The 24,618-nt window shown below is 41.6% G+C and overlaps 1 protein-coding gene across 1 annotated transcript in view; it reads right to left on the bottom strand.

The window, feature by feature from the left end:
- Positions 1-242: 242 nt before the first annotated feature.
- The window catches only part of TGFBR2 (transforming growth factor beta receptor 2), a 59,440-nt gene continuing 35,064 nt past the window's right edge, over positions 243-24,618 (bottom strand). Inside the window, exons 4-7 of the mRNA XM_005519145.3 lie at positions 18,199-18,998; positions 13,841-13,982; positions 6,037-6,164; positions 243-2,521 (exon numbers count right to left, since the gene is read on the bottom strand). Of these exons, the coding sequence (XP_005519202.1) occupies positions 2,342-2,521; positions 6,037-6,164; positions 13,841-13,982; positions 18,199-18,998 (1,250 nt within the window). The 3' untranslated portion in view covers positions 243-2,341. The remainder of the gene's footprint in view (positions 2,522-6,036; positions 6,165-13,840; positions 13,983-18,198; positions 18,999-24,618) is intronic.

Here is a 24,618-nt window from a genome sequence, read left to right on the forward strand (position 1 = left end):
GAGCAATCCAGAAGCAGAAGCTAAGGGAACAGCAAGTTTGGCCATCTGCTAGTGCTGTTCTGCTGAAGGGCAGGGTGCAGACTAGGGGAAGGAGTCATTAGAAAAGCAGCACCCACGCACACTGGATGCATTGAGAGTGACATCCAGGCCCCTGGTGGGAAGGAATGGAATCATTTTAGGATAGAGTTCATTTTAGGAAGAGCCCTCTCCCTATCCTGGATGCTCAAGAGATGAACTTGAGTTGGTGTTATTTTATTTGCTCCAATAAACATTTGATTTATACAAAACAAAACAAGACTAAAACCCCCTCAATACAGTTTACAAAGCAAATTAAGTGTTTGAAACTTTTGATATACAAGAGTATATATCGCTCACATTCCTATTTCATACATGATGCACAGGTGAAATATTCCTTAAAAGAATAAAAATTTTGTTTTACATGTAGTGTTAGAAAACCCCATAAAAATTGTCAGTACTGTCAGGAACTACTGGTTGCCATTCCTTGACCTGTGAATTTACAACATTCCATCCCTACAAAAAATGCCATAGTATTCTCTAAGTTCCACTGTAGGTGTGGAGGTTTTGCCCTGCTCTGTTTTAGCATTTCTGAGCAGTTTGGTTAAAATGCAAATAAAAAAAAAAAAAAAAAAAAAAAAAAAAAGCAGTTACAGAACCATTTCAAATAAAGTATTTGCCATCATAAATCTTAACTCCTATTTGAATAAGCATGATTCCTATTGACTTGCATGGCAACATTTTCGGAGGGAATATTGATGTTTATCTGTCAAAGGTGTTTAATAAATCACACCAAAGACATCTGTCCAGGATTGGTTTGTGCTGGTTGAATTTCTAATTTGCAAGGCCTGCTGACATACCATGAGGAAGAGAAAAGTGGATAAATCACTGTAAAACACCTAAAGGCAAAATTTTTAGCACTTATTAAACACAGTGCTGTCATGTATATAGGCCCAACGTGATATCAACTGTCTTTTGGGGAACAGGAAGAATGCAAGCAATGTCTGAAGGATCCTGTTGAAAAAGGCCTTTCTTTGTTTTTTTGGTTTTTTTTTTTTTGTTCTGTGAATTGCTGACTTGCTGAGGCAGCCCTAAATGCAAGCAATGCTGAGGGCAGGATATGCCATTAACCTATTGCTATGGAGCTTTCCCTCACCTCCAAGGTCTTTTTGCAAAATGAAAGGCACCAGCTGTTGCCTCTTACTTTAGAAAGCATGGAACAGAGTCAGGCTGTGGTTTGTCTAGCAATTAGACACACTGCGCAGGAAAAAAAAGAAGTTTGTTCTTACAGCAACACAATCAAGGTAAAAGGGAAAAAAAAAAAAGTACTGCCCACACTCAGAACGCACAGCAAACATAAAACATCTGCTTGGCTTGCTGCTGGCCCTGTCCTGCTCTGTATGGTTTAGGGGTGGGGATGGGAGGAGGGGAAAACTCATCCAGATGATATTTTGCAACCTGTTTGCAAGCAGCAAACAAATTCAAAGCAATAATCATACAACATTAATGAACTTGATAACAAAACACATGTGGGAAGGACCAAACCTCCTCACTTGCCTGTTCTGGAACACTTTGAGGACTCTGGGGTTAAGGTGAGAGGGAAAAGGCATTCCTGAACCTTCCACAATGTGCTGCAGACAGGACCATACAATTTGGCCTGTCTGCTGTGAGACTGCTCCTGCAACTGTGAAGAGCAGGACCACAGCCAGGTGGTCACAGCAGATGCTTTGAAAGTCATCCTCTTATTGCATATTATTCCTATTTTTTGGCAGAACGCTTAGTGCACAATTGCTGGTCTGGTGCTGTACCAGTCACCCCAGGCTCCTTCCTAAGGGGTGGGATTTCTAATGCACTGGTAATTTCCTGGAAGCACTTTTTTTTAATAACTTTTCTTTTCCCAGGACATGGCTGTTTACAGACATATAGAGATATATATATATATATATATATATACATACACACACATTTTATAGATATATATGTATATATATATATATAAAAAAATAGCAATTTCATAGTTATATACAGGCATTAATAAAGTGCATAATGTTATTGGCTATTTTCAAATCCTTTTCCTGAGGAAGTGCTACCATATATAGCTCCTCCTACGACATGATGCTGACCACCCGTGCTAGGGTATGACTGCTACTCCCCCAGCTTTTAATTCCCAGAATACATCTCCCTGTCCAGAGCTGGAGCCTAAAGGGGTGGTGACAGCCTCAGTCCTCCAGGAAGCAAGTCAAGGCACTGATCAAGACTTCTTCCTTTGCCAAGGTGAACACGTCTAGGAGCGAGTTCCCTCTGTTCCGGAGCTCTCGGGCATGCGCTACTTCGCAGTGGTCACGGAGTCGTCCTCGGGAATCTTCTCCTCCGAGCAGCTCCTTCCCGAGAGCCTGTCGAGGTGCTTGAGCTCGCTGAAGCGCTCGGCCACGCACTGCGCTGTCAGCCGGGCCTCGGGGTCGTGGTCCCAGCACTCGATGAGGGTCTCACACACCATCTGAATGCCCTGCAGGGAGCACAGAGAGAGCAGCTGTGAGGGAGCCAGACACCAACAAAGCCTCTCTCTGAGAGCTGCTTCGGTGCCCTCAGAAGTTTGGTGTTATTTCATGTCTGTCCTGGGGATTCTTTATGGGATCTGCCGCTTCTGTCATGGGGCATTGTTTTCTTTTCGTTTTTTTTAACAAACCCTACTACAGTATTTTCAGCTCTTTAGTTGGTACTGTCATTTCTGGGCATGTGGTCTGATAAAACAACAGCAACTATGCTTCTGACTAGTGCTCTAGAATCAAGCAGGGTTTTTTGTTTTTTGTAATAAATATGATCAAAATTCTTGGATAACATCACCTCCTGCTCAACCCATGCCTCTGCATGCTTGAATTCTGCCTGGGTTTTTCAAACAAAATTCTGATTGCCAGCAATATTGGGGTGTACATCAGCTCTTTATGAATTCCTTGTAGACTACCTAAATCTATGTGCAAATATGGGCCACAGTCCCACAAACACTTAAAAACATCACTCACAGTTGTAACTGTTTAACCTTCATTTCAATTCTGATGCAAATGTTTACAGGAGCAAAAAACCAGTTGCATCTCTGTAATGAATTTTATAAACATGAGGTATTTGCCAGGAAACTGTGTTTTGCTTTATGACACTAAAAGCCCATTAAGTAGGATTTATCTTAAACTTATTTAAAAAAATAACATTTCACAACACCGCATTAATTGTATAATTTACCTAATTGGTGATGTTGACTGATGTCAATGCTAATAGCAGAATGTTACTGTCTGTATACAAATAACATTAGTTTTCTGCTGGCATTGAAATTACAAGCAGTAAATTAAATTAAATATTAAACATTAACTTGAAATCAATAGTGCAACAAATCACATTAAGGGGGGGTGTGGGGGTAATTGTAATATTTAAATCCATTCCAGAATTTTATCATGATGAATAATGAGTTCATTACAAAAACACGACTGCAGTGAAGGAAATGAATATGGAAGAGCCATTACAGTAAGAACAACTTCTATGGAGTTCAAAGCAGATCCTCAGCTGCTGCAAACTGTCACAGCCCTGTGGAAACTGATGCATCACTGCATTTTAGATAGCACAATGAGAAACGCTGAAGGGATTCAGGCAAGGAGAATTAAATCCACCCTTTATTAAATGTCCTCTGAGTGTGTTATCAGGCATCCATTTCCTTCCTTAGACTCTTAGCTGAACCCTGTTGGAGTCAGCTGTGCCCATTCTGGCGACACACAGGCACACCCCTCCCAGTTGCTGGGGTTCTCTGCCCTGGGGGTAGATTGAAGTGTGGGTTTTATATAGGGAAGAAATCTCTGAAGTCAAATGCAGGACACCTAGGTCCAGATCCATGATCATTTTACTTGCTTTATAAACCCAGAGGTGATGAAATCTACAGTGTATCCTACAGCTCAGTAGTACCTCAAGCTACAACTCTGCACACTCAGCCTTGCTGTCAAGGGTTTTTAGTGCTGGTAGTATCAGGTATCCAGGTGTCCCTCAAAATTCAAATTTCTTCCCTCGTTAAAAGCTCCTCCTCAATAACCCTACTGTTCACAGCTGAGTACATAAAGAGCAAGTCCCTGCAGTCCGGGAAGGGGCTGCACTCTGCTCCCATAGTCATCAGGTGGCAGGTGTTCTTGGCTGGAAAAATAATTGATTTTAGACACTTTTTTAAGTAGCTATCAGACTGATTTTAACTTCCCAAATGGAATTAAAAAGGGAGAGTTACATTGCTCCTGATGGAAATAGTAGATGATATTCTTGGTTGCCTGGGCTTTTATAAACATTTGTGATACTTTCCTTTTGTCACTCAGCATGTTTAATTGAAAAGTGGAATGACCAAGCCACACTTCTCTGATATGATTCACATTTTGTCTCTACTGATAAAACTACTGAGAGCAAAGGTGAAGAAGTGCATGTGTTTGGCTTGTTTCCATTCAGTTTCATCTACTGAAAAATCTACTATTGCCTAGGAAGTGGAACAGTGGTGCTCGTGAATGGAGGAAGCTGACAAAGTGCTTTGTGATATGCAAGGGAAACGGACTGCTAATGCACAACCTGAAGAAAAGCAGACTGGCTCGCTGAAGACAAATTTTGTATTTCCTTAAACCTGTCAACAGCTGGGATACAACTATGACTGGTTTCCATGGTAAAGTACTGAGATTTGCTTCCTCTGCTGAAGATCCTGTGTAGCAGGATGATCTCCCTGGAAATGGGGTAAAGAAAATTGAACAGTGCCTTGTTTGCAAAGGTGCCAGCGGTGAATGGAGAAGGGGGTCATGCTGTTTTTGGCGTTGAATAATGCTGAAATCAGTCTAACTCAAACATCTTGATAGTGAGGTGAAGATGTCGTTGACCTGGTAAACTGCCCAACAAGGGAACAAACAAGTGATACTACTAATAACTTATCTAAAGCTGCTGAGCTGACCAAGCTGGCCTGCAGACATCTGACTGACAGTCAATCACTTTATACTATGAAAGCCCAGTTCTGCTTTTTAACAACAGCATCTTCTAACATAACCCTTCTTGGTGTGAGCGTAGAGATTCTTCTCCTTGAGGAGTCCAGTGTCTCAAGGTTACTCCCACACCCTCAAGGTTACTCCTCGAGGCTGAGGGGAAGAGATTTGCCTATGGGTGTTGGCATGGGTGGCTGACATCAATCTTTAGTTAATGATTGGTTTTGCAACCTTTAGTACTGTTGCTCCAACATGATTGCTTCAATATTGCTTCATAGTGCACGCTATATAACCAGTTCTAGCTCCTATACTGTGTAGTACATACGCTGATTAAGACCTTTTTGGCTAGTCATTATCATAATAAATAATTTATATTTTTATATCCAGTTTGCCATCCTTAATCATGTGGGACAAAGTTGTATAATGGTTCAGTTGCACCTTAAATAATTATAATTTATATTAATTATATTAATTATTATATATTAATTGTAATGATATAATCCTTAAAACGTAAACTGTTGACAAAATCTGGGGCGAAGACCAGATCCAGCCACACCTAGACACCTCTCTGAGAAGGAGTTTAGAAAGCAAAGGGATCCTTTCTGTACCTCATGACTCAACAGGAGGGCTTCTCTATTAAATTTTGTCTGAAGCTCCCATTCTGCCTGCAACAGAGGGTCCATGTGTGAAGTTGTTTTCTTTGCCCTTTCAGAGCCTACACACAGTGTGCTTTAAGGGCCTAATTATTCTGTGGCTCTCTGGATGATTGTTGGATCTCAGGCTTCCAATGTTTCTGTTTTGATTGCTTTTAGGTTACACTGGTGTGCAGCAGGAATACCAGGGCACTGGGGGCAGGCACGGTGCAGAGAACTGTGGCGTCTGAACCACGTCAGCACCAGTGCCACTCTGTGATAAAGATGTCTCCACGTGTGACAGACCTCTCCATGCAAAGAGAGGTCCAGCCTGTTGGGCAGGGCACTGAGGTAAGGCTCAGGCTATGCACAGCACAGCTCCCACCGCTCACGTGTGGTGCTCTTACCTGATGGTTAAGCCAGGAGCTGGGGATTTCGGGTCGCCCTCTGTCCCTCAGGACATTGTCCTTCATGCTTTCCACACAAGGGTGTTCTCGCACTTTGGAGCCGAATGGGGGCTCATACTCTTTCACTTCTGACAAAAGAGGAAGCAAACACAGGGTATTTAGTGGGGCTGTGCTGGTGCTGAGAATGAAGGGAGGTGGCTGCTCCCTGAGGAGCAGGAGCTACTGATTAGCTGCTCACTGCCACTGTTCTGCTTGACCAGCTCTAAACAAAGCAAAGCCAGTTGGCATTTTCAAAAATGTTTCAAATGTGTTTCTCCCACACTCCCTCCCTCCCTTTTTGTTTCCTAGCCAACAAAACAATTCTCATTTAAACCCTTTAGTACATAATAATATTAGCAACAGTCCAAGAAGCAGAGTAATCTATGATGGTTTGTGAGCCTTTCAATCTCTGCTGAGGTAAAACGCACAGGAGCTTTAATGTGAGTTTTGCATGAGCCAAGCTTTTGAAGAGTTGGTCACCCTTAGCTCTCCTGGAGTCCACACAACACTTACCAGGTGAAATATAAACTGAAATCTATCTAGGTACATGGGAGATGTGAATGTGCAGATTGCTAGGATGAAACAGTTGCTTGGAAAGGACAAAGATAGAGTTAAGGAGGAATGCTGGAAGCTGCCATACTGCCCTTGTTTACTCCTAAGCTGCATTCTTTTGTAGAAAGTAGAAGTCTGTTCTTATTTTAGACACCCTTCCCTAAATGGATCAGTTTTGGCCTGTGATACAGGGGCACAGCTTTCTGAAGGGGCTGCTGCCACTCTAGTTTTTTGTTTGCATGTTGCATATTTTCTTTGCTTTTCTTTGGAGAGAGAAAGGAAGAGGCAGACATATGGGACCTTTTGGAGAAAACTCAAGAAATCTCTGAGAGCGGAAATATTATAGTAGATGCTGACACAGTGTAGAAAATGCTGTGGTTTCTTTGGGAACAGATGGAGACTTTACTCACAAGCCTAATGACTTGCTGCTATCAGAAAAAGATTTATGAAGTTGGCCTGCTCTGCTGCCTCTTATTTCTTTCTAGGAATTAATTGAGGGCAAGAAAAACTGAAGTGTAATCTACAAAGCAGTCTGGAGAATGTATGCGAATGCCCAGATGATGTGTGAACAGAGACGAATGAGCGGAGAGACAAACCGCTCTTGCATGATGTTACAACCAAGTTCAACTGCAGTGCCCAATGTTGCTCACTCCTCTAAAGGGGTAAAAAGTGCCAAGGAATGGGAATAAGGATTAAAGGCCCAGAAGAAATGGGAAGAATCTCCAGCACTTGGGTGCACTTTACTTTGGGAGAGAAAAGTAAGGATGGGGTCATGTAATACACTACCGAAAATAACTAATGATAAAGATAACACAGGACAGATATCCTTCTGTCATGTCTCATGATAAAAACAAGGTAGTATTGAAGACAACTAACTGGACTTTTCTCCAAAGCCTTGAAGTCAGGCTGTAGATCTCACTTGTATGTGATGGCCATGAGATGAAGACTTTATCAGGCTAATGCTTAAAAAGACTAACCAAACATTTGGAAAGGATATTAAACCTTGTGCTTCAAATGCTCAGCATCTAGAGATTCAGCTGCAATCAACTGTGTGCAGAGCAGCAGATCACCCCATAGATGCCTCCTGCAGAGCTCTCCTTCCTTCTCCCTAGCCATCTGCAGCTCACCACTTTCCATAAAATGCTCTGGAGAATGGCTGTAATCCAGAAATAAAACTCCCATCTTCTCAGACCCAAGGGCCAAAGTCTGCTTGGCTTTCTTTCCTGTACAAGAAGGCAAACCAGTTTCACCCACATTAATCTGAGTCTGAGATGACTCAGCCAAAGTAAATTGACAAGACTTTAGCCCTAGAAATGAATTGGGAAGTTGCAATCTTGCTAGTCACACCTGGGTTAGCATGCAGTGGATGCGCAATGACTATATTGCACATACCTATATGTTCAAAGCCAATAAAAATATTAAAGTTCACTGGGAAAATTTAAATCACGTGACCTAGATGGCCATTTCCTGCACCATCTCCATCAATCATAGTTTAGTTCTGGTATTGTCATGGACACCAGCCAAGGTGCTGAGATCTTGCAGGGTGAGGAGTCAGAGTCTAAATGTCCAACGGAGGGAAGCTGATGCTGTGGTGCTGACTTCTTGTTTCCTCTCACTGATTTAATCTCAAGGTTGCTCAGGTTTATGAGATGGTTCAAGCAGGAGAAGGGAAAGCCTATCCTGGGAATTGATAGGTTCATAATACATTTTTTCTGTTTGAGAAATTGTTTGTAAGTTATGAGCATTCCTCTTCCAAATACAAAGATTGAATAGGTTTTTCAGGTTTTTGTTTATGGTAAAGAAAGAGAAATTGAGGCCAGACGCCAATTCACTATAATAATTTTCTACCAATACAGTTATGCCTTCCCTCACTTTGAAAAGCATGCAGAACCTTCTTGCTATTTATTATCATGCTTCTCTTTTCCTTGGAAAGTAAAAAAAAAAAAGCCCACTAAATCCTCATGCAGTAAGTCATCCTAATGCTGTGGAATCTCAAGCCAGACACATTTTGCAGTAATAGCTGGTGTTATCCATGGATCATGTTTATGTGCTACAGTAGATGTAACAGATGTCAATTAGAGGTAGGTTAAGAAGTTTGTGCTCAGATACCTGTGTGTGGCTGTATACAGATGCTGATTCTAGTTCTCATGCCTTGTATGATTATTTTCATTGGTTTTAGACTGGTTGGGTACTAAAAATGACACCTAGATGAAGTACCATAAGTATGTCAGGAACCATGAACTACAGAACCTTTAGCATTCAAAAATGGCATACTTCCTTCAACTTTAGCCTCCAGCATTTATTCTTTATGGTTGAGAGCTGAATTGCACTACTAACTGCTGTACCTCTAGTTTCTTTTGACATTGGCCTAGCTGTAATTTTCTAAAAGGCTGGGATTGGATTTTTAGCCCCAGAGACATTACTGAAAATCTATTTGTTGTGTGTAAGGAAAGTTTGGAAAATTTGGCTCACTTGTGGACTTTTTCTACTCTAAGCTTTTTTCAGTGAAATTTTCTTTGGGTCAGAAGAGCACACCCACAATCCCTGCTGACACTCCCTTATGTGACCTGCCTTACTGAATTCTGTGGGACAACTTCTCGTGCTGGATGATGGTGTTTTATTTGTAGAACCAAAGCAGGAGTGCGGTGAAAGGCCAGCAGAAGTAAACTGTGAGGCACAGCCCACAGAAGTGAGCTTGTGTTTGGGAACTTCTAGGTCCGTTTGAAATACCCTTTTATTTAGAGTTTATGAGGGGGAAGAAGGGATAAATCAGTTGATGATGGAGCTAATGCGACAGCTCATGCAAACACAGGTAGAGTCCTTCAGATAGTGTCTTTCTTCATGCTAGAGGAATTTGGTAGTGAGTCTGCTAACTTGCACTAGTTGCACAAAGGGAAAATAATGCCCAAAACAGGGGCCCAAAAGCTGTTTCATGGCCAATTTTAAGATACTGTCAAATGCTTACTTTATAAATTTCCCTAGGTTTCCCTGTTGATGTAAGGATGCATTGGGATGAGTGAACTCACTGTGCACACATACCTCTTAAGTGACTTCAATCTGATGATCAAAGACACAGTCACCCCTCTAAAGCTTTGGGAGTCCATGAGCCCTGCCATCAGGGTAGGCTTAGGGGCTGCTCAGTCAGTGCAGAGTGAATCCTGAGGTGGGAAAGTGGCACAGAGCACATCAGTGCTCAACATGGGGTCTGGTGCAGAGACCTTATCCACTGCCACATGGGCTTGCTGAAGGACAGCACACTCTACCTTACATACAGCACTGTAGTGCTGTTTGGAGAATTTCCAGCACATGGGTGCCTGTCATGGGGTGATGCTGCACTGTATGGATCTACCAGCCAGGGTTGTATGCCATTACAAGTCAGCGCAGTGCAGACATGCCCTAACTGGGCTCTACTTCACAGAAGGAGAAATTTAAATCATCCCCCTGCTGCAGCCACCTCAGGGCTCTTTGCAGAGGCACAGCCCTGCTGTACAGGCCATCTAATTGCTCTCTGCTGCCAGAAACGTCACCGCTCCACGTCATTGTGATGAAAGCTGAGCATTTAATGAGGTACAGGATGCGCAAATGTTTAGTTGTGAAACTGTGGCTCTTGGATGACTCTTACCATGCATAAGATAAAATCTTGATTTTATTCTCATGAAACACAGCTCTGGTAAATTAAGACTGCCATTTTAAACACAGCTCTGATACTACACTGAAGCCAGACACCACTCCAGGCAATACTCCTCCAGCTACATTGCAATTTTCTGAGGGGGTTTTTATTCTCCCTCTTCACCAAACCCATGTATTCAGAAGTTCCCTTTACTCTCCTTCTCCCCTGCCACCCCCAATAGTCCCTCACCCATAGCAGTTGCAATACAAACCAGATGGTTTTCTTTTCTTTCTAGGAGGCTGTCAGAGAAATTACACTTGTCTCAGTCACCAAAGCTGTGTCACTCTGAAAGCAAGTGGTTGAGATGAAAATTATATTTCTTGCAACGTGCAGCATCTGGTGCACAGCTGTTATGCTGGATGAAATACCACGTTAACAGCAGCATGGAACAGTCGAAGTTCTCCCCAAAGTAGTGTTGCTGAGTTTCTAAATATGCCTCTTAAATTATACTCTGGTGAAAAATCAGTCAACCTCGATCTTCGCCTCTGTCTCCCTTTCCCTCGTGCCCCATTTCTGCTTCTCTGTATTTAGCACAACAAAGAAACAACGAACAGCGTGGCCTTTCTCAAAAGCCGAACCCCACCTGCTTATTTACTACAGCAGCCTCACAGTATGGGTTGTGCTGCTGGGTATTTTTATTTAAACGTCTGCTGACTGAAGAGGCCTGGCATAGCGTGGAGGCTGTGTTTGACAAAGCGTCTGTAGTGAAAGGACCTGCCTGCATCACCTCCCACACTCACCGAACACCTGCATGCTGACAAATGAATCCCAAGAGCTCCCTTTGAAAAAGAAATAAGTCCCTGTACCTCTACATCGCTGAATGGCAATTAGCCCCCCTTCCTTGCATGCTTCCCTCCCTAAATAAAGTTGTTAATGCTGTTGCCTTGGCTAAGACTCCCGCTCTTGTCCTCAAAATTGCCCTGAGCTGACAGCACAGCCAAGCATGCCCTGCAAAGACAGAGCCTAGATCTTTTAGGCTCCTTTGAAAAGACTGTCTGCAATCAGGACAGCTACTCCGCCTTACATGCAAAGACATTTCTCTCACTGCTAAACAGTCTAGGAGTAAAAGAGGAGTTGCGTGAGCAGAGGCAGCTCCTCAGGAAGGCTGCGAGGAGAGGACGGAGTCTCTCAAGTGACAGATGGAGAAAGAAAGCAGAGGGGGAGCTGTAGTCATGAATCACTGTAAGGGTATTTCACCAGCTGGCTGCAAAGATAACCAGACTGCACAAACCAGGGGAAAATCTGAGAAGGAAATGAGAGTAATGGTGCAATGCTGTTGCAGCTCAGTACCAGTGATAAGTTAAGGGATCTACATCTTCGGAGTTGTGTTTCACTGCTTTAGCCAGAGATGCTAAGCGCAAGTTCCAACCCCCACAGATCTGCCCTAGTGCTCCTGGGGTTTTGCTGCGGACCTCACCTCAGAAAAGATGATTGAAATAGGGAAATAAAACTCAAGAAAAGTGTTTCTGGAGATGAGAATGACTGAGGGATGAAATGAATAGGGAAAATCAGGATGTGGGTGAGGGTTAAGCATCACTTGAAAGGGGATGGTGGGCCAGAGAAATATTTCCCTTTACTGAAATGACTTCAGCTCCTCTTCTCAAGGTTATAATGGGTCAACCTCTTCTAGCTAAACATGCTGGTGGTTTTCCTTCCTTATGAAACACCCTTTATATCCTCTTTTAGCAGTTGCCTTCTGAGAACAGCAGCAATAAGGTTTGCATTTCCTACAATCTTAATTTTGCCCTACTCAGCAAATCTGAACAGGAAGGGACTCAGGCATCATCAAAGATAAAGGATTCCACAGTGAACAGCTCATACTTGTACTAATCAGGTGAGTTCCTAAATGCAAGAAACAGAGACAGAGCATGAAACATGGCACAATTCCTTTTTTTCAGGTTTTAAATCTCCTCTGCCACATTTATAAAAGTGCTAATGAAAGGCTGAGGTTGTGCCAATGCACTTAGAAACAGGCATGACCATGATCCATTAAATATGGATAGGTTTGCCTTGGAATATGTCAGATTGAGGTTCAGCTCCTGAGCACCAAATGTTTTACCCTTAAATGTTTGACTAAAAAAGAATTTGGTGTTCTTTTTCATGCTTTTATGCTAGCAGGTTCGGCACACATACTCGCTTTGTAGCTTTCCTGGCAGGGTGCAAACAGGGAAAAAACTCTTGCCCACAATACAGCCCACCCAGTGAGACCGAATGCTGGTCAGATAGAGCAGGAGACTGAGATGGAGTCAATTCCTCCCTCCTGCACATGGACATCGTGGTGCAGCCACACAGTGACTGTGCTGAGTGGCTTTAGAGACCTCCCTTGTGGTATCCCACAGATGCTGGTAGAGAAACAAGGAGCAGCTATGCACATCTTCCCCTGGGACATTGGTTTCCCTCCTGAACATCATGTTCCTCATAGCACAGTGCTCCAGCCTGCAAGACTGTCCTGCCTCTGTGTCTATGGCAGCCCTTCAAGGTGGAACTGTGCCAAGCCCAATGAAAAGGGAGCCTCTGTGGTTTTGGAAGAAGGATAACAAATCAAATCACAGTTGTATATCTACTATCATACCCACATTACTGTTACCTTGTACAGGCCCACTCCTTAGACTGCCTGTGTGAGCACTGTGCATCAATATTTTTTAGAATGACTCTTAGATGATTCCAGCAGGCTCAAGAATTTTACATGCAACTTTGTTTTATTTTAATTCCTGAAGTAAGGTGAAAAACTTCAAACATGGCAATATGTATTGTAGATATCCCAACAGCAACTTTGCTGATTTCTAGCATATACCAGCATTGCATGCTGGGAATTCTGGGTCAACTTTAGTCAAAGCAGAAATGGAGATTTTTGTTTCAGAAGAAACTCTGAATATGAACAAGCATAGCAGCTTTTCCTGGAGCTGTTCTGGATAGTCAGTTCCGATACTTTAATTTTGTTACTACACTTTATACAGCAAACATCCCTTGATTTCTCATATGGACCATCTCTTGCAAAATCACAAAACATGATGTGCAGCAGCTGGTGATTTTGGGAAAACAGGAAACTTTCCATATCACTATGATGCCTCTTACTGAAATTTTCAATTAGTAAATGTGACACTTAACTGGCCCTTACTAGGTTTGAGAATTAACATTTCATGAAAGTAAATGGGAAGCAGTTATCACTTCTTTAGTTTAATATTTCAAATTGACTTATCTTTCCAATTATTTTGCGTGAGATCAACCAGACTGAGTCAATCCATGGCATCCAAGATGTCATAGGGAAAGCAGACTTTAATAATCTTTAGAAGTGACCTACCTAACAGCAAATTTATCCTTACACCAACTGAGGATCAATTTACTCTTGTGCTCAGCTGTTTGGTGTTCAAGCCTGCTCATGCACATATGCACCTCACACTATGGAAGGACTGTTAATTTGCAGCACCCAGATACACTAGAAAACCTGGTGATAGTTAAAAAGAATCACCCCCTCCCCAGACAACCATGAGAGCATGTCTGTCTCAACATACCTTTAGAGAGAAGAAAACAGATGGCACTTACCTCCGACAGCGTTACAGCGAGATGTCATTTCCCAGAGGACCAAAGCCATGGAGTACACATCTGTTTGTTTGAAGGACTCCATGTTCTCCAGGTTCATCCTGGACTCCAAAACCTCAGGGGCCATATATCTTGCTGTGCCAACCTACAGGAGAAGAGATTGGGGAGAGCTCATGAGCTGAAATTGCAATTCATGTTTTGGATTCCACTGTGATTTAACTTCAGCTTTCACAGAAACAGTGCCATTTGACATGTATCCAAAAATTCAGGCTACACTTGGCACAGGCCGTATTTTCTGCTGCCAGGGGAATCTGGCTTTGTCCTGACTACCAACTTACTTGCACCTCTCTTGGTGGGGAGAAAAAAAAATAGCCCTTTCTAGTTCCTTAAGCAAATAATTTTGACACTGACAAGTTTTCTCACTCTTTGGCTATTCACAGATAAACTCTGACCTTTGGGCCTGAAGCAATTGCTGCTCACCAAGTGTCTTTCAGATGAGCAAGAAACACATTGTATTATATTGCACAGCATATTACAGTGTTAGCTGTTTCTTTTCATGGTAGGCTTAAAAGGAGAGTAAATGCAGGCCTGGGAAAAGAAAGCAAACACACAAATACTGAATGCAGAACCACACATTTGAACTGAAACCAAAAACCTTTGAAAAAACATTCTCATAAACTTTATTCATACTGAGCAATATTCAGCTACGACTTTAGCAGCTTTGCTGAGATCTAGATTATGACTTTGCGTTACAGAAGGGGAAGTTTAAAAGTCTGTTTTTATCACAAGAAAGGATTTAAGAAGAATTCTTGGATCACTCAACGGTTCTCTCAAATAACAAACTCTTCACAAGGTATAAATAACGTATCCCCCCTTGAAAAATTGCAAATAGAAGTCTTTCATCAGGCAAAGACAGCATCAAGTTGGAGACTGGTTAATGGCAGAGATGAACAAACACAAATGGGTGATGCAGTAGGATGTATGATTTGAAAGAGCTGTTTACACTACAGCAATCACTCCAGAGCCCAGAGGCAAGCAGGGCTGCAAAAGATCATTTTGGTTACTGCGTCTGCAACTGCAGGCAGCCACATAGTAAATGTACAGTCTTGAGAGAGCCCTATGACACCCCTTTTATAAGCTTCTGTAAACATGTCTTATCACCTCAGGCTCAGGGCAAATGAGAAGATGTTCCACAAAAAGTGGAAAGTATCATAAGAAGAAGGAAAGATCAAGAACATAGCTTTGTCATAGGACCTTGCAACAGCAGAAAATCTCTGTGTCAAAAATATCTGAATGGTTGTAGGATCAAAGCCTTTATAAACAGAGGACAGGAAAAAAATTCAGTGTGAGCAGTCTCAAAGTTAAGTTCCCTGCTACATTGATGAATTTAAGGCCAAGCACATTAATAGCAGCTAGACACTGAAGAGGTACTTGGGACAGTCATGTCTCAGCACCACCGAGGTGAGCACCAACTCCCTTCCCTACATAAAACATACATATGGAAACACTGAAGCAGAGGTTGCTACCCACCATTAACTCCCTAGCACTTGATTTCTTCCCCAAGCAGATACCACCCAAAGCTTAAGAAGGTTACCTGTGCATGTGGCCCAACTCCTGCAAACCTTGCTGATTTTAACAAGAGTTAATGATGCCTAAACACAGACTCCTCACATTGCCACAAAGTTCTGTTCTGGTCTGGCATTTCACACACTCTTCACAGCAATGAAAATAATTCTGCACTTTTGACTTTTGCAGGACAATGGAGGATGAAGCCCTATAATAAAATGCACAGAAGAAAGTGCAGAGAAAAACTGACTTGAAGAATGCTGTCAAACCAATCTATATCAATTCTACTCAGAATTTATCATGTATTCCAGTCTGCTTATGTCCTTTTATCTGCATTTAGATCATTAGGTCTTTTGGTCAAAGACACTTTTTCTGTATCTTGAAAACAAGTGACTCCTGATTCTCGAAGGCATTTTTAAGCACCTAAACTCTGGCAATTCCAAGCTGCTTGCTCCTCTAGGGTCTGGATATGCTTCTTCTTTGCAAATACCAGTCTGCTTTCAGTTCTTGATTTTCCAAAACTTCTCGTGAGGGACCATCTTTCTTCCTGCACTGCCCTATCATTTTTTGTGACACCTGAATCTTCGTTTATTGGAAGCCTTACATTTCTTTGAAGCTGTTGAGAGATGTTTCATGCCCTAAGCTGTACCAGTCAGAGAGGCAGTAGATATTTCTCTTTTTATGATATGGGAAGCCATCTATTACAAGGGTGCTGATGCTGCTGAGGTACAGAACTGCTGGCCTTGCAGGCACCTATCAGTCCTTCGAACACAGTGGGAAGAAGGTCCAGGTTTATACGGTCACATTAAGTAATATCTGCAAATATTAACCATCATGGATGACCAAACTCAAAAGATTGCAAAGGTCCTCATGGGGAAAAAGGTGTTTTCCAGCCTGGTATTGTAGTCAATAATGGCTATATCTGCATGATATGGAAGGTAGTTGAGTAGATTGGAAAGAAGATGGCTTTGTAATCCAAACAACTTGCCTTCAGTATTAGTGTCTAAGGATGACCAGAAAAACACTTAAATACTAACATTTATTTCATCGAAAACTCAAGATTTTCTTGAGTTAAAAATAGGGTCAGCTGCATTATGCATGTTATGAAGTTGAATCTCCTGGTGGCAAGGGTTTGAGTCACAGGGTAAATTTTAGATATTATGCATAAGGCAAGTCTTGGTGTAAGACTTCTTTAGTAAAATGTACAGCAATGAAGCCGGCATGTTGGGGAATTAAAGTGGGCTGCACTTGTGTCCTCAGAAAGAACAAGGCAGAAGTTGGAGTCAAATCAATTGAGTTATACTCCTTGTCACAGAGGAGAATGACTCCTGCAGGGTCACCACCCTGGAAAAGATTCACTGACGCTAAACAAACTATAAAACAGTTGGTCTCAACACCATTGCTCAAGGACACCAACTCCAAAGCCATAACCTGATCTGGGCAGCCCTGTACTTTGTCATCAGTGTTGCTGTGGACTGTGGAAGTGGCAGTATCAACACTATTCTCCTACTTCCAAGTGACTCTGAGCAATGCCAGAGGAATCAGCTTGCAGTAATGGTCTGCTTTAAGCAAAGTGTCTGTGGGTGATGAATTTCATAGTCCTTGTCTTGCTTCAAATGGGACCAGTCTTATGACTGACAATCTGGTATGACTTCACTGAACTCTGAAAAGATCTGGCATGATGGAGAGAAATTATATGTAATGGAGTGGTGTTTGTAGTATTTTAAATATGGATCTACTGATTAACATTCACTCCTGGTTCTGGTTGATAGATCTTCTAAAATGAGATCAGGACAGGTACTTTTCAATAAGGAGACTTTCAAAGGCATGTCTTCATTTGATAAAGAACAGTAAAGCTCCTGTGAACTCAACAAAGCACTACAGACTGAAGATCTGTCCCTGAAAATGTTCTAAGCGAAAGTATTTGTTCCGTGTGAGGTTAAAGTCAGTTTAAATGGAGAGGCTTTGAGTGACCTATATATAAAAATATGAATATAAAAATGTGTAAAATATATAATTAAAGTATAAATTAAAAAGTAAATTAAAAAAGCATTAGGAATTAGGTTAACAAATGGTCTGAATTTATACTATGCGAGTTTTCATTAAAAGAGACAATATTTAGAGATGTATGTAGTCTCCAATGCATTCATAAACATCCCCCAGGCATCCCTGTCAAATAGATGAGTATTATCCACTCTCCTCAGCTGAAAAATCACACCAGGGCAATAGTTTTTATTTGACATCCTTGTATTTTCTTGCATGTGGAGAATGTACCGTTCACTACAGAGATCTCTTTTTTTTTTAATTTTAAAATTATTATCTATCAGCAGTTATGTGCTTACAGCTTTTGAGGACATGAGACTGACTTTGCATATGCTGGGATAGACCAGGATTGGGTCAAGTCACACAGAAGTGTAATGCCATCAGTGAAAACTTGATGTGTCAAAACCTCACAACACGAAGCAGATACTTATTGTATTTGTGTGTGTGTGTGTGTGCATTGCAGCAGCACCACGAACAGTTGCTAACAAGCTCATACATGTTTAGCATGAGTGAGAGGATGGCTGCGTCACACACACATGCAGATCTCAAATCATAACAAAACTTACATTGCACTTCTCTTGTTGTTGCTTTAATGTTTAGAGCCTCTTCATTTGTAAAGACATTGACGTTAATTTTTTGTGGTTTTAAGTCAAAGCTGCCATAGAAGCTTAAGGTTTTTTTCATCTTTTCAGCCCAGGAACTGTCAGACCAACATTACTCATTCCACCCCCTGCTTCAACCTTCTAACTTACCTGCCCACTGTTAGCCAAGTCATCCACAGACAGGGAAGGGTCCAGCCTCAGGGATAACCCAAAGTCACAGAGACAGCAGGTTAAATCATTTTTCACCAGGATGTTGGAACTCTTCAGGTCTCTGTGTACAATAGGTGTTTTGGGACGACCACAAGGTGTGTGATCACTGTGCAGATGGGCAATCCCTCGGGCCAAGGACCCGCCAAGTTTCCAGAGGTCCTCCCAGCTGATAATGTGCCGTGTGAGATATTCCTGCAAGTTTCCTTTAGCATGGAAGGCAGTGATCAACCAATACTGTTTGCCAAGATCTGTCTTACGCTCCTCTGCTGTCAAGAACTGGAGGATGTTCTCATGCTTGAGGTTTACATCCGAAAAAATGTCTTTCTCAGTTTTCCAGGAAGCATATTCTTCATAGGAGAAAATCTTGACTGCCACAGTTTCATACTGTTCTGATGTGTTTTGCTTCAGTTTGGCTTTATACACTTCAGCAAACCTTCCTTTGCCAACAACCACGTCCAACTCAATGGGCAGCAGCTCTGTGTTGTGGTTGATGTTGTTAGCACACGTGGAGCTGATGTCTGAGCGGTCATCATCTAACATAATGGCACAGACATCACTGCAGTCCTTATGCTTCTTGGGCTTAACATTCTTCTCCCATGCCTTGTTGAGTTTCCTCTTCTTATGAGTGCGGTAGGCATAAAAGATAACAATCACAGCAACAGAAATCACCAGTAAAGGGACAAGACTTATGATTGTGACTTTGGAAATTTCATCTTTCTCCTCTGGCTTATGAGGGTCATCTGTAAAGAATAGAAGGAAGGCATACATGAAATTGTATCATAATTTGATATGTACAGAAGGCCATCAATAATTATAATTTTTATCCAGAATTCAATACATTATCTTCTGCACTAAGAGCAAATAATAAAAATTGTCACTGCTTTCTTGCTTCAAAATGTTGTTTTGTAGGTAGGCCTCTGCTTACCAGGACTTTTGTGTCTGCTTACTTTATAAAAAGCCAGAACTGAACAAATTTAAGAACCTAATGTAATTTAGTAGTTTTGTTCTTCACTCACGCTTTTAATACATAATGGATGAAACCTTCACTTTCCTGAATACAATAGGCAAAGCCTCCTGTACTTACTCTGTCAATGTATTCTTGACAGAACTGCTCCTTTAACCACTAATTACTAGAACACATTAATTTTTCTATAAATAAACAGACAATTAAGTCTGTGAACTCCCACTTGCCCAGTTATTACTCCAGATCCAGTATGTTTTAGTAGGATCCCTGCAAAGCCACCTTCAGGAAGTCTGTTCACACTCTGTAAGACAATATTCAGGCACAATATGTGTGCTTGCATACAGACACAAAACCCAGAACTCATTCTCATGCTTTGATGTATGTGAGTGATGCTAGAACTAATTCAAACACCTGCATGTAAACAGGCTCAGAATGGTCACCATCACCATCCTCCAGGTACTTCTGCATGGATATATGTATCAGAAAACTTCTCAGGAAGTTTTCAAGGAACTCTGTGAGTTCCTTGTGTGCTGTACACTGCTTTTCTGCTGTAAAGAAGACGTTCACTCCAAACTCCACACCTGGTGCAGTGCACACACCAACGTATTCCTAGATATAGATATAGATATAGATATAGGAATTCCTAGATATAGATATAGGGAATAGAAGAACAACAGGGACCTATTCTAGAATAGGGATGCATTCTGGGAAGAGTACAGATTATTATCCTAGAGGTGAGAGCTGCCCTGTCACCTCTAAAAACTGCCTTCTGGTTCAGTATTTCTTAGGGAAGATAACCAGTTTGAAAGGGAAGAGTTTTGTTCCAAGAAGAGATTAAAGGAAGGCCAGAGTTTATATCTGAACCTGATTTGATCGAACATATGGAAATTTACTCTCTCAATCTTTTCTTCCTTTGAGGCAGATAAAATGTACTGTATTATCTTTGTATGAGGGAGGGGACTGTTTGGAAGAAGTCCTGGGAGCCTAACCTGAATGGACTAAAACAAATGAAGCTGCAACCACAGTTAAGCAAGTGGCTTGTGGTGGCAGCAGGATGCTCTGGTGGATGCTTACAGTCATGTCATTGACTCAGGCTCTGTGCATCAGGCCAAATAAGTCAATATGAATAGCAAAAGTTTAATAGGCTCTGAAGGGAAGCTGTCACTAACTACACTAGCCACAAGCCTCTGTTTCCCCTCCTCTGTGCCTTTCAGAACAAAGGTGAACAATGCTAAAAGGGATAAGGGTAAAAGTTTACAATTAGAACAAGCACTACCTCTGACCCTCCAATTTCACTTGTAATCATGTTTCCATTGTAAACCCAGTTGGCAAGCAGCAGAAGCCATCAGCTATTCAAAGGCAGGTGATAGGGAATCTGAAAAGTATAGTCTTTCTATTAAGAAAAAGCCTTGAATCCTGAACCAGGATGTGCTTCCTCTGTTTGAAAGGTTCATCAACCAGATGTAAGCCTCTCTAGGGTTTCAAGGAAGAGGAATTGCCTTTCTAGCACTGTCATTCCCAGCCTGGCACAGGTCAATGACAAGCACCAGCAATACCTACAAAGAATGTTTTTCCTTCATTTATGCAAAAGAATTTTTAAGGCAATCCCTCCTTCCCAGACCTGTGGCAACCACAAATCCTTATTCTCCAGTGATTTCTCTTGAAAACAAAATGTTAGTAAATTTAAAAAATATTGGATTTTAAATAAAAACAATACCTAAAATTTCATCACAGATTAAAGGCAACTCTTTTGCTTTTCAACATATTGAAGAGGAGAAAAAACCACTGTGTCTGTGCAGCCCTTATGGGAAGAAGAGGAATATATTTAGAAAGTCAAATGTCACTGTCAGTAAATAGATTTGCATTGCTTATTCCCTTGTGCATTCTTTGTTTCTAGAAAATCTACTTTATTAAGAACTTGGAAAACACCCTGATGGAGGAGAATTGACTTCATTGTGGGATGGCTGTTTTGGAGTTTTGGCAGCAAGCAGGTCACAACTACGTGACACAACTATGACCTATAAAAATCAGAGAAAGTAACTTTATTGAACATTTATGGTTCTGTTTTGCTGGTATTGGTTGTTCTTGGTTTTTCCTTGACCACAGAAAAGCATGCTTAAGTCTGGACTCTGCTCTTGGAAATGAGTTATATGTCATCTATATCATAGGGCACACTCTTTCACAATGATGAAAATATTTCTTTAGGGCCTTTTAAGCCATTTTTTTTTTGCCACAGAGTTGCAGTATGTAGACCAGATATTTGAAATACAAATATCTTTCAAAATGAGTGACAAAAGCCCTAAGATGTATTAGTTGTCTTTCAAATAGCTCCCCCTGAGTCCAAGCAGTTGTAGGTAGCTGGGTGCACGTTCAGCTCTAATTGAGGAGAAACTCATCCAAAATCCTTGCTCCTTTACTGTTATGGCAGCCTGTGTGAGGATCTCCAATCATTCCTACAATGTCCTAGAGTAGGCTGTATTATTTTGCTCTACAGCTGAGAACTCTCCAGCAGAGTTCACAGTTCCTTCAGCTCTTCCTTTTTTTGCACAAGAGAAAGCTCTGCTTGTGGTGCAGGGGGATTTTTGGGTAGAAGGGAAAAACTGTCGATGTTGCAAATGTTACTTGAAAAAGAATGTAAAAAAAAATTTAATCAAAGCAGAAGCTGAGCAGCTTGGCCACTTCCCCCTGAGCATCATCCTGCAGCCCTGCTGCAAAGTGACACATCCGCTTTGGCACGGTCGCTTGGAGGAAGCAGAGAAGCAGGGGGTGAAAAGCATACAGCTGCACAACCCCACCTAAAGCAGCAGGGACAAAGGCTGTGCTGATTTTCAGTACTTAAGACACTAGGCAAATCCCACAGCTTCCACAAATTCCACTCAAATTCCACAGTTTGGGAAGTGCAAGAATGAGCACACATCAGGGAGAACTGAGTGTCAGGACTGACAAGGCTGAACTCTAAGTTTAGGAGGGGACCAAGCTGCCTGACAGGAGAATTAAAGGAGATAGCAAGAGCAAAGAGCTGGTGTCACTGAGGTGTGTCCCGAGCAAGACACTTCTGGAACTGCCTTTGATGTTATGAGCAGAATCAAATCAGCCATTCCAGCACAAACTAAGGATGGGGTACCTCTCTGCAAAATCTGTGTACAAAATCAGGACAGGATCAAAATTCAGAGCATAGCTGTATGTTTTCATAGTGGCTAGCCAACATTTTATGGCTTGACTACAGGGACCTAAGAATAAATACGTTCACTTATAAATAAATACCCATGACTGAAACCTCATAATTTAAAAAATGGGAGTGCAGCTTCCTCTTTCTGGGCACTGGAATGAGCAAAACTTGTCTGCACAGGCAGGCAAGGAAATGGTTAAACGAAATAGCCTTCCATGTTTTCAAACGTGCTCCTAAATAACTTTCCCCACCCAGAACTATTATTTGGGTGGATCAGTCCTTTCTTAAGCTTCAAAAGATCCTATTAATATAGTATAACAATAGAGAAGTTGAGCTAAAAGAAAGCTTCCTGTGTGTGGTTTAAACTAAGCACAAACCAGCTGCATAACCCTTAACACTACCTAAGCCTTGGGGGAATAGGGCTCAGGTGCCAAGGAAAATGGAAACACTGTACAGCCGCTGTTTGGTCAGGGAGCTTCAAAGCACAAGAGCTTGCAAATTCTTTAGGTTGGTTTTCATGCCTTTGATACAACTTTAGTGTCACTGAACTTTGGAAGGAGTAAGTAAAACAATGGCAATGAAATGAGGACACACACTTGAATGGCAGGGCAGCAGAATGCCCAGCCAGCACTGACAGAACTACTTCCTCGCTGTCTTCTGCTCTAAAGTGAGCTCTAAAGCTGCTGCCTATTCAACTGCTAGTCAAAGCCACACAGCACAGAAAGAATATGTTTGATATTAGCAGAACTGACATGAAATATATTGACACTGATGTATTGCAAGCTTGTGCAGTGTCTTAAAAATTCCCAGAAACACCAGGTCACAAAACATGGTCCCAGACACAGAACTGTGATCTAGTTATTTTGCAAGATCCCAAGACACAAAGCAGCCCTTTGAGCTGACTGGAGGAAAACTCCATTTTGTAGAAATCCTGAGGTTTCAAAGTTTGATTTGAGTTCCACACTGGAATGAAAACCAACACTTTTTGAATGCTTTTGCATGAACAGAATTTCTGTTCAAATGTTGCAATTTGGCAAGAGATGTATGTGAGTGCTGAATCCCTAGTGGTGAGTGGACTGCTATGGGTGGGGTACAGGAGTTTCAAGTTCAAGACCTGCTCTGTTTGAATCAAGGGAGAGCTTTTCACAAAATAGGAGGTTTGAACCTTGCATGTGTAGTGATTTCTGAGCAAGGCAATAGGCAACAAAATACGGAAAAGCCTACCCATCTTTTTAGTACTTTCTGGATGAAAACTAGCTCCATAAAATGCTATGCCATAAAATTTCCTTTCAGTGAAATTAAATTTACTCTAAGCAGCTGCTTGCAGTAATTTACTTAATCTCTATTGAAGAATCCTAAGGTGGAAATGAAATTCTGTAGCTCAGTGTCACATGTACCCTCCCAACTGTGGCCTTTTTAGAATTAAAATGACTTGGAAATCTTCAGCAAAACACTTTTCGGTGGGAAATACTGATTTTTAAAACAGAAACTCTGCTTCTGACACTCTTATACTTTTCCCTGAAACCCCTATCTTGAGAAAAGTTGATCCAACTTTTAAAAACTTCTGCTAGTTTTACAGGCATTGATTTGGGGGGGTTGCACATGGGGGTGGGGAGCTTTCTTACTCAGGGTAGAGGGTTTTTCCTTAGGAAAATGGTTGATCTTGACACAAAATACTTGATAATAATCAAATTCAAATGCTGCACCTCAAACTGACCTGCCTTTTTTTATCATGACAGCTTCTTGGAAACTTTTTAATTTTTCATACTTGCTGGAGACAATTTTTTTTTTTTCAATTTAATAGTTTTGTTGCACAGGAAATCAGTTGCACCACTCCCTCAGCTCTATGCTGAACCAGCTTGTGGCAAAAGAGAGAGATTACCAGATTTTAAAATCAAAATGGGCTCTATCTTACTATTCAGTGGAAAATAAACCCTGGCATTTCTTGCAAACTTTCCTGAACGTTGAATTCCTTCAACAAGTTCCTGTATTTGACAGGAGCTTTTTTTGGACTAGGTAAACTAAGTCTGTCAAGGTCAGTATGTTTTGCTTGAGCTGTTTGTATGTCTTCATCTTTTAGTCTGAAAATGATACTACCAGGGTATCCAAGAGAGTATCTCTCTCCTGGAGAGGCACTGCCTCCGGTAGTTGGCAGGTCTGCCTGGCCTGCTATAGAACCATGGAATTGTTTAGGTTGGAAAAGATCTCTAAGATCATCAAGTCCAAC

This window comes from Pseudopodoces humilis, chromosome 1, assembly GCF_049639895.1.
Source record: "Pseudopodoces humilis isolate 2021_Gansu_Grassland_sample_001 chromosome 1, ASM4963989v1, whole genome shotgun sequence".
NCBI lineage: Eukaryota > Metazoa > Chordata > Aves > Passeriformes > Paridae > Pseudopodoces > Pseudopodoces humilis.